The following is a 19,206-nucleotide window of genomic DNA, read 5'->3' on the forward strand; positions in this document are numbered from 1 at the left end:
TGCTGTCAGTACAGAGTTTGTACGTTCTCCCTGTGACCGGGTGTGTTTTCTCCAGGTGCTCCAGTTTCCTCCCAAACTCCAAAGACGTACAGGTTTGTAGTATAATTGGCTTTGGTAAAAAAATTGTCCCTGGTGCATAGGATAGTGCTGGTGCATGGGGTGATCGCTGGTCGGTGTGGACTCGGTGGGCCGAAGGGCCTGTTTCTGCACTGTATCTCTAAAGTCTAAAGATGAGATTAGTTTAAGTTGGCATCATATTCGGCACAGACGTTGTGGGCGGCAGGGCTTGCTCCCGTGTGTACTATTCTATGTTCCCTTAATCCGTGCCCTTTGTTAATTGTTTTTCTCCAAGAATTAAGAAGGAAAGAAACAGGCGGGAGCCTGCAGGGATTTCCCACATTCAGTGAGATTACTGTTATCTACACTGTCCTCCACTGACATCCTTTTATTCTACATAATTCCACACAGTTATGGTAATCAATCATTCATGTGTGGAAAACATTAATTATCCCAGTTTCCTACAAGTACAAACTCCTAGATTTCCATACCTCTTCCATTCCGATGCTGCTTTTGAAGAGCCCTGTCCAAAGTTTGAATCATGTCCATTTATACACCCACCAGTATCTTTCCATCAACTCTAACTAACACCTCAAACAAACCACACCTCGATTTCCCACCCCCACTGCGTTCAACTGCCATATTGTGTTGGGTAATAACAGTGCTCCATATGTATTATCACTGACAGATTTCTCAGTGTTGGGGACAGGGCCTAACATGCAACATTTTATTCAGGACAAAATTGCTATCAAGCAGTTGTCAATTGCATGCCAGCTATAGCTGGGTCTTGTCTGGGCTAACAGTGTATTCATCATTTTCATCTCCCAAGTACACTATTCAATCAATTAACTTGCAGACTTACACAATAATCCTTCCATTTTGGCAACTGCAGCTTAGTAATCAGTGCTGGCAACTTATCTGTGTCCTTAAAAAAGTGTTTAGTACAGTTTAGTTTAGAGATACAACACGGAAACAGGCCCTTCGGCCTACCAGGTCTGCGCCGACCAGCGATCCCTGCACACTAACAGTCTCCTACTCACTAGGGTCAACTTTTACAATTTTATCAAGCCAATTAACCGACAGCCCTGTACGTATTTCGAGTGCGGTAGGAAACCAAAGCACCCAGAGAAAACCCAGGGTCACAGGCAGAACGTATAAACTCCGTACAGACAGAACCCATAGTCGGGATTGAACCTGGGTCACTGGCGCTGCAAGGCAGCAACTCTGGCGCTGCACCACCATGCTGCCGTGTTGTAGTACTGGGTACTAGAGTAGTTTAGTTTAGATTATTATTGTCACATGCATCGAGGTACATGGAAAAGCATTTTTGTTGCAAGCTGTCCAGTCAACGAACAGACAATACATGATTACAATCAAGTCATCCACAGTTCCAGATACAGAGCTGAGACAAGCCGCAAAGAGGTGCCAGAGTGTCTGGAGCTTAGATACAATTTGCAAGGAATATTGTTTAGCACAAGATAAAGCCCAGTAAAGACTAATTAAAGATAGGCTAAGTGTCTCCAATGAGGTAGATAATAGTGCAGGAAGAAGGGATTGCAGATGCTGGTTTATACCGAAGATAGACACAAATGCTGGAGTAACTAAGCGAAACAGGCAGCATCTCTGGAGAGAAGGAATGGGTGGAGTTTCAGGTCAAGACCCTTCTTTAGAACTAAAGTCAGAGGAGAGGGAGTCCAGATATATGAAAGGGTAAGGTATGAAAATGACAGGCCCAAGTAGATGGTGATATATAGAATGGTTCATTAAGGGGAAGGTTACAAGGATGCATGCAATCAGTAATATCAGAAGGACAGTGAAATTAGTCAGACAACTAGGATGGGGGCGAGACGGAGAGAGAGGGATGGATTACTGGAAGTTAGAGAAATCAATATTCCTACATTTTATCTCTGTACTGCCCACTCCCCTGGCATCAGTCTGAAGAAGGGTCTTGACCCGAAACGTCATCCATTCCTTTGCTCCAGAGATGCTGGCTGTCCCGCTGAGTTACTCCAACATTTTGTGTCTATCTTCAATATTCATACTGCTGGGTTGTATATTGATGGATATTGGTTTAAGAGATTTCTAATTTCTAATTTTAATTAGCTTTAGTAAAATTGTAAATTATCCTATTGTGCGGGAAAGTGCTAGTGTATGGGGTGATCGCTGGTCAGTGTGGACTCAGTGGGCTGAAGGGCCTGTTTCCATGCCATAACTGTAAAGTCTAAAAGTTTGTGCCCTACCAAATGAGGCAACATAGAGATGAGCGTGTTGGAAAGCCCATTGAATAGACATGCACTGATATCCCTCAGCGAGCTATCATTTATAACACTCTCCTGACGAGCTATCTACAAGCTCCCTCCATAAAGAGCTGGGTGGTCTAACTGCAGCCCATATAACGTTCCTTACTTTGGATCGTTGCAATGCCTCTCCCTGTACGACACTCCGCCACCACAGGTCCGGGAGCACTCTGACCACTCCGACCAACTGGACCATTGACCGTTAATGGGCTTAGGACCGTTGTCACCGTATTTCAGGCATTGCCCTCGCCGACACCACTGCAAAGACAGAGGAACCAGGGGTTAGGCTGTACCTACTTACCGAGCTTCCTTGACACACTGAACAGTACAGGAGAGGATGTCCGGCACGGTGGCGCAGCGGTAGAGGTGCTGCCTTACAGCATCAGAGACCCGGGTTCGATCCTGACTACGGGTGCTAGCTGTACGGAGTTTACACCTTCTTCCTGTTGTTAATCCTGGCTAAATTGGAGAGGATTGGACTTCAAAATGGGGTAAACGTTTCAGGGTTGCTGGGAGATTTGGTCAATTTGGAATTGCTCTCTGCAGAGCTGGGACAAGCTGCAAAGAGGTGCCAGAATGTCTGGAGCTTAGATACAATTTCCAAGCAAAGAATGGAAATATCTGCGAACCCTGTCAATTTGGTGCAAAATGCACAGAATGGATTGGATGGCTGCAAACCAGACATACACCTTGTAAATAATTGTGAATAATGTTGCAGAGTTTGACTTTGCCAAGTGTTGATTGGATGAGGTATTGAGCCTTGTCTGGGTTTTCTATAAATCAATGTTTCTAAGTTGGCTTCCTCTCAAAGTCCGTTTTGAATAGAATGTATTGAGCTGTTGTATCATTGGATATGGGGAATGCCTGTTATGCATGGGGTTAATCGATGTCTGTAATTGGGTTGTTACGAGACCACCCCATGTGGTTCGGCCCCTCGAGGTCCCGGGACAGATAAAAGTCCGCTACCCCGAGGCTCAGCGTCGATCTTCTGGGAGAGAGCTTGGGACTGTGAGCTTCTGGTGTGTCTCTGTCTGAGCGAGGCCTAGAGGGCTTGAACAGGCAGACACTAGGATCGAACCAACGGGGGTGGGTAGGTACAGTAGTTGATCTGTAACAGGCTTTTGGTAAAATAAAATGTAGTTGTTTCAAGTGCTTGATTCAATGTTTTTACTGAAACTGTTTTTAGACTGGGGGGAAGCTTAGAAACGAGCAATTATCACTGTGACCACGTGGGTTTTCTCCTTGTGATCCGGTTTCCTCCCATATTCCAAAGACGTACAGGTTTCTAGGTTAAATGGCTGCAATAAATTTTCCCCAGATTGTAGGATAGAACTAATGTGTAGGGTATTGTTGATTGGCGGGGACTCAGTGGAGAGTGAGTATACGGGGTCAGAGTGAGGCCCAGCGCAAATTGGAGGAACAGCACCTCATATTTCGCTTGGGTAGTTTGCACCCCAGCGGTATGAACATTTACTTCTCTAACTTCAAATAGCCCTTGCTTTCCCTCTCTATCCTCTCCCCCATCCCTGTTCTCCTACGAGTCTTACTGTCTCCGACTACATTCTATCTTTGTCACGCCCACTCCCCTGACATCAGTCTGAAGAATGGTCTCGACCTGAAATGTCACCCATTCCTTCTCTCCAGAGATGCTGCCTGTCCCGCTCAGTTACGCCAAGATTTTGTGTCTAACTTCGATTCAAACCAGCATATGCGGTTCTTTCTTACACATATAAACAAACATGGATGGGTAATGTTCCAGATCGGGATCCTTCTTCAGATCCGAATCGTCACTATTGTTTTCCAGAGATGCTGCCGGAACCGCTGAGTTACTCCAGCACGTTGTGTCTTTTTTTTTGCCTTTTGACAGGGCCACTGAAATAACGTATCTCTAAATAAAGTTTGCAAGGAAAAGTAGCTCTCGTGTTAAGTAGCCCTCATTCTTGGCTTATCGGAGACCTGCACTTTAGTTCTCAAGTCAGACTGTCCTGCTGAGCAACAGCAACACACATGAATGGTAATTTCATTTAGAGCCACATTTCGCCCCATCATTTCTAATCTTTACTAAGAGGATTAACACTTGACATAATAAGGCGTCACTAACTGATTGATACCAGCTGAGATAATCACTTTAGCCCTGACCATGTATATTCCTTTCTGCGGAGACCCCCTGTAGCAACTAAATTGCAATCATGTGATAAATTTTGTGGTCTAATTGTTGGGGAAGAAAGAGATACAGTATAATTAACATCAGTGACCGGGCCTTGGAACGGTGCCAACATTCATCTCATGCCGTCAGCTGAGATCAACCCTCCACTTGCAGTCTGTGCTTAATCATTCACCATTTCCCCCTCAGTACACGCCGTCAAGATGCACACTGAGTATCAAACGCTGGCCTGCAATCTCATTGAGATGTCGGTCTGACCTCCATCAACTGCACATTTGAGTGGATCTTACTTAAAGCAGATCTTGAAATTGGGTTCAATTTTAAAACATAACTTGATGAGCATTTGAATTACTAAAGTATAGAAGTCTGTGGACCAAATGAATGGGACCAGAGTAGGTAAGACCAGAGGAAATGGGAACAGTTTAGATGGGATCAGTGTAGTTTGGACCAGTGTGGGTGGAACCAAAGTAGATAGGACTAGATTAGGTGGGACCAGAATAGGGGGACCAGATTAGGTGGGACCAGCGTTGATGGGACCAGAGTAGATCGGACCAGATTAGGTGGGACCAGCGTAGGTGGGACCAGACCAGAGTAGATCGGACCAGATTAGGAGGACCAGTGTAGATAGGATCAGATTAGGAGGACCAGCTCTACCAGGTGTGCCATTGTGCCACTGTCTCTCAGCAGCAGAGAACCACAACTGGCATTGTCTTTTTGGAAATTTGTCACAAGTTGGTCATCAGCTAGCAATGACAGTGGGGCAAGTGAGTGCCATCTGACCAAAAGACACAAGACACTCACCTTGTTGGATCCGCACATTGTACCCTCTGCAGCTGGCATGAACTTTGTCTCACATCTGTGACCACTCCTGTGACACCAAAGGGCCTTGCAAATATCCTAAATGGAACGGAAAAGAAAGTGTTGAGTAAAACTGCACACGTTACCACATCACACTGGGATTGCAATGAGTCTATTGGGTCTCCAACATCACCCTCTCACAATCCTGGACCTTTCGAAATTGGGAAAGAGCAATTGAGGAATTTAGTTTGGTTTAGTTTAGTTTATTGTCTCATGTGCAAAGCTTTTTTGTTGCGTGCTATAGAGTCAGCAGAAAAAAAACTATACATGATTACAATCAAGCCATCCATAGTGTACTGATACACCACAAAGAGATAAATGTTTAGGACAACATAAACTCCAAAAAAGTTTGATTAAAGATAATCCAAGGGTCTCCAATGAGGTAGATAGTAGGTCAGGACTGCTCTCCAGTTAGTGAGAGGATGGTTCAGTTGCCTGATCAGACAGATTTCGTTGAGGATGGTGATTTATCCAAAATCGAAACAGTCAGATTTATATCAACGGGTTGTATCACTTTGGTTTAGTCATAGAGTCACACTGCAAAGAAACAGCTCTTCAGCCCACCACGTCCGCCAGTAACTCAGTGAATCAGTCAGCATCTCTGAAGAAAAAGAATAGGTGACGTTTCAGGTCGGAACCCTTCCTCAGACTGAAAGTAGATGTGGAGGGAGGGGGGTGGGGAGGGTAAATAAACGAGAGGAGGGAAATGGCCAGAATAAATCAGGGTCAGCAACAGATAATATCAGGAAGGATGGAGCACATAATGACCCATTGTTGGCTTTGGAAGACATGGTAACAGAAGGGATACAAGGATGCGAACAGTGGAACAGGTAGGACATCTGTGTTGTCGCTCTCCCTCTCCACTGCTGCTGAATACAGTGGTTCACATTTCCAGGCTCTCCATTTTATTTCCTATTTGCAGCTATTTCAGCCAGAAGTAGAGATCTGTGACAAACCCTTTTTAAAAGAGAAACACAAAAGGGAAATGTAGAAACGATACACATAAGTAAAGATTTTTTTTTAATTTAAAGTGCTTATTTACAGCAGTGGTTTAATAGTTTGGCATCAAACTGACTTGTGGTATTATGAGCAGATTCTGTAATAACAGCATATGTTCGAGGGAAATTGAATTCTCCCACATCTGCCAGATGTATATAGGTCAAGAAATTATGGGATGGCATTTACCAGTAATCCTTTTCAGATTAAATTCCTATAAACTTGCAGTGAATCTTTTCACATGTTGTGTTAGCATGCAAATAGTTGCTCGTGTTGGTGCTTGTGAACATATACATGTGAGTGAAGAAGGGTTCTGACCCAAAATGTCGTCTGTCCATTCCCGCCACTCCTGTTGCCTGACCTGCTGAGTTCCTCCAGCATTTTGTGTTTTGCTGAGTTTATGGGAGATTCGACAAAATCAACCGTTTCACTGGAAGACACAGTGGCGCAGCAGGTGGAGCCGATGCCTCACAGTGCCATAGCCCGGGTTCGAACCTAACCTCTAGTGCTGCCTGTGTGGAGTTCTCCCCGTGACCGTGTGAGTTTCCTCCGGATGCTCCGGTTCCTCCCACATCCCAAAGAAGTGCGGGTTTTGTAGGATTTTTCCCAATTCCTCCCTGCCCCAACTCCAATCCTTCTTCCAAAGCGTTTCATCCCGGTCACTATCCGTTACCCCCTCTCCCATCAGGCAAGAGGTACAGAAGTTTGAAAATGCACACCTCCACATTCAGGGACAGTTTCTTCCCAGCTGTTATCAGATAACTGAACCATCTTAACACCATCTAGAGAGCAGTCCTGACCTCCCATCTATATCATTGGAAATCTCTGAACTATCTTTAATCGGAACTTATCGGATTTTATCTTGTACTAAGCAATATTCCCTTTAACCTGTACCTGTATACTGCAGACGGCTTGATTGTAAACATATGTAGCATTTTCGCTGACTGACTAGCAGGCAGCAAAAAAGCTTCACTGTACCTCGGTACACATGACAATAAACCAATCTACTGATCGCTCTGCTGTGGAAGAGACCCTGTCCGTTCACCCTATGTAGGCCCCTCATACTTAGTTAAATCTACCCCAGCACTCCTTTAAAACAACCCCAGTCAAAACTGTCTCCTCGGAGTTAATTGCCTGTCCCTTCAGCAAAGTCCTTGTAAATCTCCCCTGCCCTCTCTGTGTCACACCTCTCATGGTGTCAGTGTCAAGAGTCAAGAGTGTTTAATTGCCATATGTACTGGCAACAGAACAATGAAATTGATACGTGCTTAAGAGGCTTACCAGGCCCATTAACACAATAAACACAAATAAATATGCAAAGATCAATAATATAATGAAATAATATTCAGTAATGCTAGGTAACTAGACCATAATAATGCAAAACTAAAGTATTTATTGCAACCAAAATCATTATCCACAGTAGATCACAGAGAAACAAGGAACTGCAGATACTGGTTGACAAAGAAAGACAAAGTGCTAGAGTAACTCAGCGGGTCACGCAACACCTTGATGTTATTGATTAGTACAGGTATCAGAGGTATGGATAGAAAGCAGGAGCATGGAGTTCATAGGGCGAAATAGATCCGCCATGATTGAATGGCAGAGTAGACCTGATGGGCCGAATGGCCTAATTCTACTTCTATTCCTTATGACCTTATGACATCTCTGTTGAGACCCTAAGAAGGGTCCTAACCCAAAATGTCACATATCCATGTTCTCCAGAGATGCTGCTTGACCTGCGGAGTTACTACAGCGCTTTGTGTTTTTTTCTTTCCACTTCATCTTTGATGCCTTTTTGAGGTAGAACTGCTTTAATTGTGGACAAGCTAATATTTTATCTCGTAGGCTGGCACGGTGGCGCAGCGGTAGAATTGCTCTCTTATATCGCCAGAGACACGGGTTCGATCCTGAGTATGGATGCTATCTGTATGGAGTTTGTACGTTCTCCCTGTGATCGCCTGGGTTTCCTCCCAGTGTTCCAGTTTCCACGCACACTCCAAAAACGTGCAGGTTTGTCTTCGGTAAATTGTCCCTAGTGTGTAAGATAGTGCTAATGTACAGTGTGATCGCTGGTCGGCACGGACTCAGTGGGTCAAAGGGCCAGGTTCCGCGCTGCAGCTCTAAAACTGAAACTTCTCCCTTTGCTTTTGAGTGCCACGCCTTGGTCAATAATGGCACTTCATGGGATCTCACTGTGTGAACATTAGCTGCTTTTACTTTCTATGTTACAGCAACAAAGGCACTACAAAAGGTATTCCATTGACTGTAAAGCACTTCAAGATACCCAAAGGGCATAGAAAGTGCTGTACAAATACAAGCTCGTTCTTTGTTCCCTTCCCTTCAGTCAAGAGGCCTGGCAATATCTTAGCTTCATATTTACAAACCTAACCCACTTGTTCCTCAAAGAATAGACATCAAACTGCTCGCAGACTTTGGATGCGGTGATGTTAAAATAACCCCCATTGCCTGGCACCATACCAATGGCTGGCATTATGCCAAGGCTGGCAACGTTCCTCATTAATGCTGGCAACAATGGCACAGTTTGAAAAGTCATTCAGTCAAAGCCAATCCCACTGAGCGATCAGTGTTAAAACAAAATCCGTCCACTTCGCGCTGTGAAAGTCGAATGTTTGACTGCTCATTAAACTTAGTGTTGGTCACTTGACATTGCTGAGTCTTACTCAGCTGTGAGTTGCCTAAAGTCCTGATAAAACTGAAAATAAGGCTGTCTTTGCATTATCAGTTTGCCAACGATTGATATGAAATTCCTTTAGTCGGCTGCAAAGAATCCTTGAGGCTCACTTCAAAGGCTTACATTCGAGATGTAGTGGCAGCACAGCGGGGCAATTGGTAGAACTGCTGCCTCAGTCACAGCGCCAGAGATCAGGGGTTCGATCCTGACCTTGGGTGCTCTCTGAGTAGACTTTGCACGTTCTTCTTGTGACTGCGTGGGATTCCTCCTGGTGCTCCGGTTTCCTCCCACATCCCAAAGACGAGCAGGTTTACAGGTTAATTGTCCTCTGTAAATTGTCCCTAGTGTGCAGGATGTGGATGAGAAAGTGTGATAACATAGAACTCATGTGGGCAGGTGATCAATGGTCAGAGTGGACTCGGTGGGTCTAATGGCCTGTTTCCATGATGTATCTCTAAACTTGTTTAGTTTAGAGATGGAACACCGTTTAGTGAACTGGTTTAGTTTAGAGATACAGCATGGTAGTAACAAATGTCCTACTGAATCTGGCTCAGTGGTGTTCTCCAGGCAGCCTGACCAAGTAAATTACAGGTTCAAATCCTATCCAGGACTAGTACCATATCAGGCTTCTGACAAACCCTCCAACATAACACTGGTTGAAGACAGCTTTATTGGAGGCTTTTGAATAAGACTTTAACCTGAAGCGACATTGCATAATTCTATCCAAGGTTAAGCAGAGCCAGAAAATCCTACAGCAATGTTTGTTTTGTTTAAAGCAATTTATTTCTATGGTGCACCAATACATATTCCTCAAGCAGCACTGACTCAAGAAAGCAGTACTTCAGGATGCCTTGATGATGTGGAACTGATTCAAACATTTCAATTGCTTCTGTGATATTACAGCCATGGGTTAGAAACATAGAAAATAGGTGCAGGAGTAGGCCATTCAGCCCTTCTAGCCAGCACCACCATTCAATATGATCATGGCTGAACATCTAAAATCAGTACCCTGTTCCAGCTTTTTTTTTTAATATCCCTTGATTCCTTTAGCCCTCAGAGCTAAATCTAACTCTCTCTTGAAAATATCCAGTGAAGGTATCAAGGTATTTTTTTTTAATTAGTCACATTCACATACACCCAGGTGTAGTGAAGTGAAATGCTTCTTGCCATTTTGCAGCACACAAAAAAAGAATACAGACATAACACCAATAAGAATCTTAAACACAAAGAACATCCCCCCACAATGGCTCCCACCATGAGGGAAGGCACAAAGTCCAGTCCCCAACCCCAGTTCACCCATAGTCGGGCCTATTGAGGCCTCCACAGTTGCCTCTACGGAAGCCCGATGTTCCAAGCCGTTCTCGCCGGGTGATGTTGTTCTGGCGTCGGGAGAGTCCTCCCAGCGGCCTGGGAACCCTGGAACGGCCGCCTCCGCACTGGAGGCCGTGGCTTCCGAAGCCAACAAGGCCGCGCCGGTTGGAGCTCCACAACTGGCGATCTCATCTAGAGATCCCAGACTCCCGGTGTAAAGTTCAGCGCCACCGCCCGCAGCTGGTCGCTCCACAGTCCCGCAGCTCTGCGATGTTTTCCCCAGCGATCCTCAGCTCACCGGAGCTCCAGCGCGACGACCCGGGCAAGGCATTGGCCGCTCCGCGATTGCGCTCCAGCACTGTGCCGCCGCCGAAGCTGAGGTTCTGAGCGGTCCCCGACAGGAAACGCCACTCCAGGCCCGCTGGTAGGCCGCGAGGACGGGTCGAAGCTGCAGCCCGGAGAAAAGCAGCCTCTCCGACCAGGTAGGGACCCTGAAAGGTAGTTTCCCCATTCCCCCCCCCCCCACATAAAAAAGTCTAGACCTCCAAACAAAACACTTAACTAACTAAAATAAAAAATAAAAGATGAAGAGACAGACAGCTGCTGGCTGGGCAGCCATGCACAGGACAGCGCCCCCTGAATTGGCCTCTACTGCCTTCTGTGGCAGAAAATCCACAGATTCACAACTCTCTAGGTGAAAATGTTTTTCCTCATCTCAGTCCTAAATGGCTTACCCCTTATTCATAAACTGTGACCCCTGGTTCTGGACTCTCCAAACATCGGGAACATTTTTCCTGCAACTAGCCTCCCCAATCTTTATATTTTTCTATATGAACCCCTCTCATCCTTCTAAATTCAAGTGAATACAACCCCAGTCGATCAGTGGGGGAGTCTGGGACCAGAGGACAAAGCCTCAGAATATAAGGACATGCCTTTAGAAAGGAAATGAGGAGGAATTTATTTTGTCAGAGGGTGGTGTATCCATGGAATTCATTGCCACAAAAGGCTGTGGAGGCCAAGTCATTGGGTATTTTCAAGGTGGAGATTGATATATTCTTCATTAGTATGGGTGTCAGGGGTTATGGGGAGAAGGCAGGAGAATGGGGTTGACAGGGAAACATAGATCAGCCATGATTGAATAGATCTGATGGGCGGAATGGCCTAATTCTGATAAGTTATGAAACCGGAGCACCCAGGAAAACCCACCCGGTCACATTCAAGAGCACACAGGGAATGGAGCAGGGGACTGAGTATATATCCCCGAGGAACATTAGTGTTGTGGGTCAGGGTGGAGGGAATGTTACGACCAATTCCAACTGACTGAGGTTTGACAGTTAGGAGGAGGAGGCAATTATGAATCAACCGCAGTAGTGGTCTTGAACCACTTTTTGGCAAGATGGGAAAGGACAGCAGATTTCCTTCCCTGAATGATATTAGTGAACCAGCTGGGTTTTTATGACAATCTGGTAGTTATCATTATTGCAGCTCGTTATTTATAATTTTCAGATTTATGTAATTACTGCAAGTTAAATTTTTCATTGCCATGATGGGTCTTCAACATATCACTCTATCAATGGTACAGACTTGGTTTGGAAAATGGTATAGCTTTAAGATGAGGGGGTAAAGTTTAAAGGAGATGTGTTGGGCATGTGTTTTTAGACAGAGGGTTGGTGGGTGCCTGCAACCCACTGCCAGAGGTGGTGGTGGAGGCAGATACCATAGTGGCATTAAAGAGGTTTGTAGATAGGCACATAGTTATGCAGAGAATGGAGGGATATGATTCATGTGTTTGCCTTGGCATTATTTTCAGCACAGACAATGTGGGCCGAAGGGCCTGTTCCTCCGCTATAGTTTTCTCTGCTCTATCTTCAGACCTCTGGCACTCACGAAAGATGTTTGGTGTTTGGCATGCACTCGATGGGCTGAAAGGCCTGTTTACATGGCTCATAACTCTAGGACTGTGACTGTATGATATAACTGAACGATGGAAGCAGCTCAAAAGAGTTGCATTGCTCCCATATCCCCCACATTAATGCACAGATGGAACTAACTCAGTAGACTTTGCTAATCAGGGATTATGCTTAGGTGTGGCAATACTTTATTGGACTGCATGCAAGAAATTAATTTAATTGGGAGTTTGCACAAATGACAAGAAAAGTACCATTAAAAAAATACCACTGAGCGACTCAGAATGATGAGGAGTGGAACAGTTGTACCTTCACAAAGTCGAGGGAGCACAGCTTGGCCTTGGGTCCAAACTGCCACTTGCACTGTGTGTTGGCATCGTAGAGCTGTCCAGGTAGCAGGCTCGGGTACTGGTACTCATGTAGGTGCTTTGGCTCATCCACCAAGCAAGAAGCCTGAGCTGTACTGTGAACAAAACATATTTCAGGCTTGTGAAAAGAAAAGTGAGAGTGGAGTACAGACAAAGCCTCTGCAGCAGCCCCATCCTAACAGACCCTCTCCCCAATTTCCTCCATCCGAAGAAGGGTCTGGTCCTGAAACGTCACTCATTCATTCTCTCCAGAGATGCTGCCTGTCCTGCTGAGTTTCTCCAACATTGTGTGTCTATCCCCAATTTCTTGCGGTATTGGACGGAGCTATTCCCAAATCGCATGATACTCTGTGTCTCTTCTTTGAGATACATCCCGATAGGTTGGTTTGTGCACAGAGAATAAACCAGAAAGTGGTGGGTCACAGAACATGTGAAGTGCAACCTACCTGAGGAATCTGTTGAGATACTGCCGACTGCACACAGACCAGGAGAAGATCCCATTGTTCCCGGCCAGAGTCGGTGACATGATGTTCCCCTCAGTTTTCCGACACGGGTTGCCTTCTCCATCGTGAATCATGCCAAAGCTGTGTTGGACAGTAAACGATGATAGATGTCAACCAAAATTTATCAACGTGAGATTATGTTACCTGTCAACCAGGATAGATATTCAGGTTCAGGGACAGCTGTTATAGGGCTGAATGGCCTCTTCCAATGCCATACGTTCCTGTGATTTCATGAAGGGCTGCAGCTCTTCCTCCTTGGACGGTGTAACCAAGATGGAGCCGCTGGAAGTGTCGGGCGCTAGGAGGGTGAAAGGGTGGTAATGCCTCCAGGAGGCGTCCACAGGACACAAAGATGGCCAGTCAAGGAGAGGGGAGGGATGTTGGTTCGCGGGAACTGCTCCAGTACAACGAGCGCACGAGCCGACCGAACTTTGGACTTTGAATAGTGGCGCCTAAAATGGCTGCCATGTGTAATGCATGTAAAAAGAATTTCACCACGCAGTTGCATATGTGACAAATAAAACACTTTTGAACCATTGAAGACAGACACAAAAATCTGAAGTGTCAGACAGAATCTCTGGAGAAAAGGAATAGGTGACGTTTCGGGTCAAGACCTATATTTTTCACCTATTCCTTTTCGCCAGAGATACTGCCTGACCCATTGAGTTAATCCGGCTATTTGTGTCCATTATCAGTGTAAACCAACATCATCAGTTCCTTCCTACACATTGAAGCAGTGCAAAGTGTTACTTGTGGCTTGAACGCCTCACATCTGGTCTGTGCATATCACTACCGTTCCACAGTCAGTCTTGGCTTTATACTACGGTGGCGGTCACAATAGACCCCTGCATCCCCGGCTCCCACTGCTGCAGTACAAAACAGTAGCAACAACAATAATGAAAATTGTTTTTTCTTTTCGCTCAAAGGGAAGTTCCAAGTTGTGGCCAAGGCAATGATGAACAAAGTAGCTTTACTTGGGAAGAAAGGAGTGTTCCGCTCTTCGGTAAATTGTTTGGCACCAACTTTGCAACAGAAGTTGCTTCCAACAGTAAAACACCATAATTAAAGTCTGCAGGAACCAGTTTTAGCTTAAATGAGAGGATCTTCCATCTGTTTGATTTCCAGACTGTAATGAATACACAATGCAGTATATTCCTGCAAACCCACCCACTCTACCCCCTGCACCCATCCCCTTCTCTTGAGCAGCTGACAACTTAAACAGAAGCGTCAGCTGAAGCCAACACTGGCTTGTCACATTGATGTCTCAGCCAAAGCCTGAAGAGGCTTGTTGAAAATCTTTATCATATTTTAGTTTAAACATAGAAACCTGCTTTGGAAAGATGAGTTGTCAGACAGGCCAGAGGAATTTAAATTTCAGAATGTAGAAACTAAAAATTGCAGATGATGGTTAACTCACAAGAGGACACAAAATGCTGGAGTAACTCAGTAGGTTGGGCAGCATCTCTAGAGAAGATGGCAGAGCCACACTTGGCCAGACTGACCCTGAAATGTCACCAGGACAACAAGCCTTCATAGAAACATAGAAACATAGAAATTAGGGCAGGAGTAGGCATCTTCGAGCCTGCAGCCATTCAATATGATCATGGCCATCCACTCAGTATCTCGTACCAGACCCCCTGACCCCTTAGCCAAAGGTCACAAGCTCTTCATGGCCAATTCATGGTTTGGTTAAGAAACTCTGCATTTTCTACAGCTGGGACTTGAAAATAGTGCCAAAATCTGGCATATACTGTGTCAATGTATACTGTGTCAGGTGCAGTGAAATCACTTTTACATACAATTCAGTACAAGTTCAGTACACGTATTAATATACATATGCAGCTCCTGGATACATGACAAGTGTACAGAAATAGTATACTGTGTCAGTGTACCATTTCTATATACATGCACTGTATCCAAGGTGTGTTTATGTTTAGTAATATAAGTACTGAACTGTAAGGAAAAATGATTTCACTGTGCCTTGGTACATGTGACAATAAAGTACCATCGAACCACTGAGAAAGTAATCCAGCAAAACCATTTTCTCCATGTGGAGTACATACTAATGATTGGAAAAAGGAAGCAGCAACTTCCTTAGATTATCTCCAGCACTCGGTCATTATTTCTCAAGATCCAACCTCTTCTTCCTTCAGATAAGTGACTTCTGATGAGATTAGCTTTCCTTTTGCAAAACGTTCCACTGTTAGAACTGATTTTCTGTTCCAACGCCGCTTCTAATTTTACGCCATAATCCTCCCTCTTCTTCCCCTGCTATAATTTCACTTGGCATCCAGCCATTGGAAAGAATGACAAGTTTAATCTTGAAACTACAACTCCTGTGTTGCGAATCTTTGCAATTACGTGCCCCTAAGAGCTTTGATCATCTGGGGAGATCCATGGGCAGATGATGTTTCAGTTTGAGATCCTTCTTCAGACTGATCTCACTCCAAAACATTATCTCTCCACTTTCCTCCACAGATGCTGCCTGACTTGCTGAGTTCCTCCAGGACTGTGTTTTTTTTTTGCTCTGCAGTCTCTTGTGCCTCAGATTTCTTTTAAGTAAGTCCAAAGGCAGGAAAGATTTCTCGATGATGAGGAGTCCAGGGTGCGAACCAGAGGGAATTTACAACTACAACTTACTGGATGGAAGAGTAAACAAAAAAGCGATGAACTTTTGTAACTTTGTCGGTGACAAAACGTGGCGACACTTGTGTACTGCCTAGATGAGTTCTGCTACATGATTTTATGCAAAGGGTTGTATGCAAAACAAAGCATTTAATTGTGCCTCAGTATATGTGACAATAGAATATCATTGAATCATTGAATCACGCCTCTACTGCCTTAGAAGGATAAGGAGGTTCGACATGTCCCCAACAACTCTCACCAACTTCTACAGATCCACCGTAGAGAGCATTTTATCTGGATGCACCACAGTATGGTTTGGGAACAGCTCTATCCAAGGCCACAAGAAATTGCGGAGTTGTGGACGCGACACAGATCATCACACAAACCAACCTCCCTACCATTGACTCCATCTACACTTCACACTGCCTCGGCAAGGCCACCAGCATAGTCAAGGACGAGTCGTACCCCAGTCACTACCTCTTCTCCCCTCTACTGTCAAACGCACACTTCCAGATTCAGGGACACTTTCTACCCTTTATCTAAACGGCTCGATTGTAATGTACAGTCTTTCTGCTGACTGGTTAGCACGCAACAAAAGGTTTTCACTGCACCTCGGTGCTCATGACAATAAACTAAACTGAACTCGAGAAGTCACACAGCGTATCCCTGCTCCTGATTCTTATGCTAAGACTCATTTGTGAAGGAACAAGGCAATCCGAAGAGTGGACGCAGACAACTCTGAAGGGAGGGGGAAGGCTATAGGTGAATGCTACTTACTTATGTCCGGATTCGTGAGCGATGGTAAAGGCGAGGCCCAATCCCGTGTCCTCGTTGATGGTACAACTGCGATACTTACTGCACATGCCACTGATCGGAGCAAAGCCTGCAACAACAAAAATCAGAGTTATGTTAGCCTTGCCCTCACAGAAAAGACAACACATCGCACACTTCCAGTTAGAGTCAGCTATCTGTAGCTCCAACCCAGCAGGGTGTCCTATCACCAACTTGAGAGTGGTCCTGACCTACCTACCTCATTGGATGGAGATTCTCGGCCTATCTTATTTTAGACTTTAGAGATGCAGCACAGAAACACGCCCTTCGGCCCACCACTAGCACTATCCAACACACTAGGGACAATTTACAATTTTACCAAAGCCAATTTACCTACAAAACTACGTTGTGGGAGGATACTGCAGCACCCGGAGAAAACCCAAGAGGTCACAGGGAAAACATACAAACTCATTAAGACAGCACCTGCAGTCATGATCAAACCGAGGTCTCTGGAGCTGTGAGGCAGCAACTCTACCGTTGTGCCACTGTGCCACCCCTTATTAGTTTAGTTTATTAGATTGTTATCGTCATATGCAGCGAGGTGTAGTGAAAAGCTATTTTTGGATTGATGCTGTCCAATCATCAAAACACCTACACATGATTACAATCAAACCGTCCACACTGTACAGCTACAGGATAAGGGACATTTAGTGCTCGATAAAGTCCAGTGAAGTTCAATACAAGATAGACCGAGGGTCTCCAATGAGCTCGTTGGTGGGTCAAGACCGCTCTCGAGCTGGTGAGAGGACTGCACAGATGCCTGACAATGGCTGGAAATAAAATTCTAGAATTATGTTTTCCCAACAGTTTGCCCAGTCTTTCAAAAATGGGATGATTGGAAATGACATAAAGTTTGTGATAGGAAGACCCGATTTTTAATCAGACTTTACTGGACTATTTCACACTAAACATTATTCCCTTTATCCTGTTTCTGTACACTTGATATGACTTGATTGTAATCATGTATAGTATTTTGGCTGACTGGATAGCATGCAACAAAAAAGCTTTTTACTGTGCCTCAGTACACGTGACAATAATAAACTAAACAATTAAACCGTACTAAACAGTATGGTGGAGCTTCATCTGGAGGGTGGGTCTTGCCCCGTTGAGTTTCCTGTTTCTCCACAGCCACACTTCCTGACTTCCCGATGAACAACCCCTAACAACCCGAATGATGTCAAAGCCAGGGCAGGGACCCGAGATATCAGACCTGCAGCTAAACACTCAACTAAGAGTGTCTGGGGAGCTTTCAATCAGGCCGACATAGCAAAGGTGACACCATGTGAGATATAGCCTGTGACTAAACGACATTGATTCAGTCTGCCTCACCCGCCCCTGTTTAGACAACCTTTCTCTCTGTGTTTTAACTGAGAGCGGCTCCTGCTTGTTCGCGGGTAAGAAAGTCGAGCTCTACCAAAGACTTTGCAATTATTTGCGATTGATGCATTGCTGAATTATAACAGAGAAATATTAAAGCAGAGATCTTTGCAAATGTTCTGCTGGAATTTACAGAACCACCCGGCAGTATTCAGCGACATGTAATATTATCTTAATATTTATCCCTCCATTAACATTAGATCATTTGACCACTTTTAGTTTAGTATAGTTTAGTTTAGAGATACAGCTTGGAAACAGGCCCTTCAGCACACCAAGTCCATGCCGACCAGCGATCACTAGTTCTATCCAACATACTAGGGACAATTTACAGAAGCCAATTGACCTACTAATCTTTAGGATATGGGGGGAAACCGGAGCACCCAGAGAAAACCCACGCGGTCACGGGGGGAAAACGTACAAATTCCATACAGACAGCACCCGTAGTCAGGATCGAACCCAGGCTCTCTTGCGCTGTACCGAGAAAAAACATAGCAAGAAGGGGGGACCCAAGTTCAGAACTCAGAGAAGACTACCCCCTACCAATGAAGTGAATCTGGCCAATTCATTTATACGGTAATATGAGAGTCCAAGTCATGAGTTTTGTGATTTAGTTTAGGGAGTGAAAGATGGAATAGTAAAGTAAATTAGGTTATTAGTAGTCAATGGGTTGCATGCATACTGAAGTAGCCCACGCATTAATGAAGATTAGGTTATACTAAATGTTTTTAGAGTATTTTGTTCGACACATCAGTTGATGACCTATAGAGGTAATAGGGTCAACATTTTTTAAAAGTGTTACTGATTCACTGAGTTGCATGACCTTTTCCTGACCTGATCTACAAGCTCAATTCATAGTGTGATCTTCTTCTCTTTCTGTTAAAGAGTCATAGAGCCATACAGCGTGGAAATTGCTTCAGTCCAACTGGCCAACATGTCCCAGCTCTTGTGTAATAGGCTTTAAGATCAGAGTAGAACCTGTGGGCTCTGTGTGTGCTGGGTTTGACGGGCTGAATGGCCTTGGTCTGTTCCTGAGAATCTGACTAAAAAGGCCAATGACCCCCCATTCATTTCCGATAAACTCCATGCCCTCCTTCTGTTCCAGGTTCGATGGGCAGAATGGCCTCCTCATGTACAGTGTTTGCCTGCTTTAAAACAATGACAGTCTCTTGCAAGGTACCTCATTATTGAAGGGTAATTTGGGACACACTGCATGTAAAGTG

At 44.8% G+C, this 19,206-nt stretch overlaps 1 protein-coding gene across 1 annotated transcript in view; it reads right to left on the minus strand.

Moving 5' to 3' along the window:
* Nucleotides 1-19,206, minus strand: part of adamts18 (ADAM metallopeptidase with thrombospondin type 1 motif, 18) — a 176,020-nt gene that overhangs the window by 57,835 nt on the left and 98,979 nt on the right. The window contains exons 8-12 of the mRNA XM_055648832.1: nucleotides 16,556-16,661; nucleotides 13,097-13,234; nucleotides 12,592-12,745; nucleotides 5,320-5,415; nucleotides 2,464-2,612 (exon numbers count right to left, since the gene is read on the minus strand). Of these exons, the coding sequence (XP_055504807.1) occupies nucleotides 2,464-2,612; nucleotides 5,320-5,415; nucleotides 12,592-12,745; nucleotides 13,097-13,234; nucleotides 16,556-16,661 (643 nt within the window). The remainder of the gene's footprint in view (nucleotides 1-2,463; nucleotides 2,613-5,319; nucleotides 5,416-12,591; nucleotides 12,746-13,096; nucleotides 13,235-16,555; nucleotides 16,662-19,206) is intronic.

This window comes from Leucoraja erinacea, chromosome 17 (genome assembly GCF_028641065.1).
Source record: "Leucoraja erinacea ecotype New England chromosome 17, Leri_hhj_1, whole genome shotgun sequence".
In the NCBI taxonomy this organism is placed as follows: Eukaryota; Metazoa; Chordata; class Chondrichthyes; order Rajiformes; family Rajidae; genus Leucoraja; species Leucoraja erinaceus.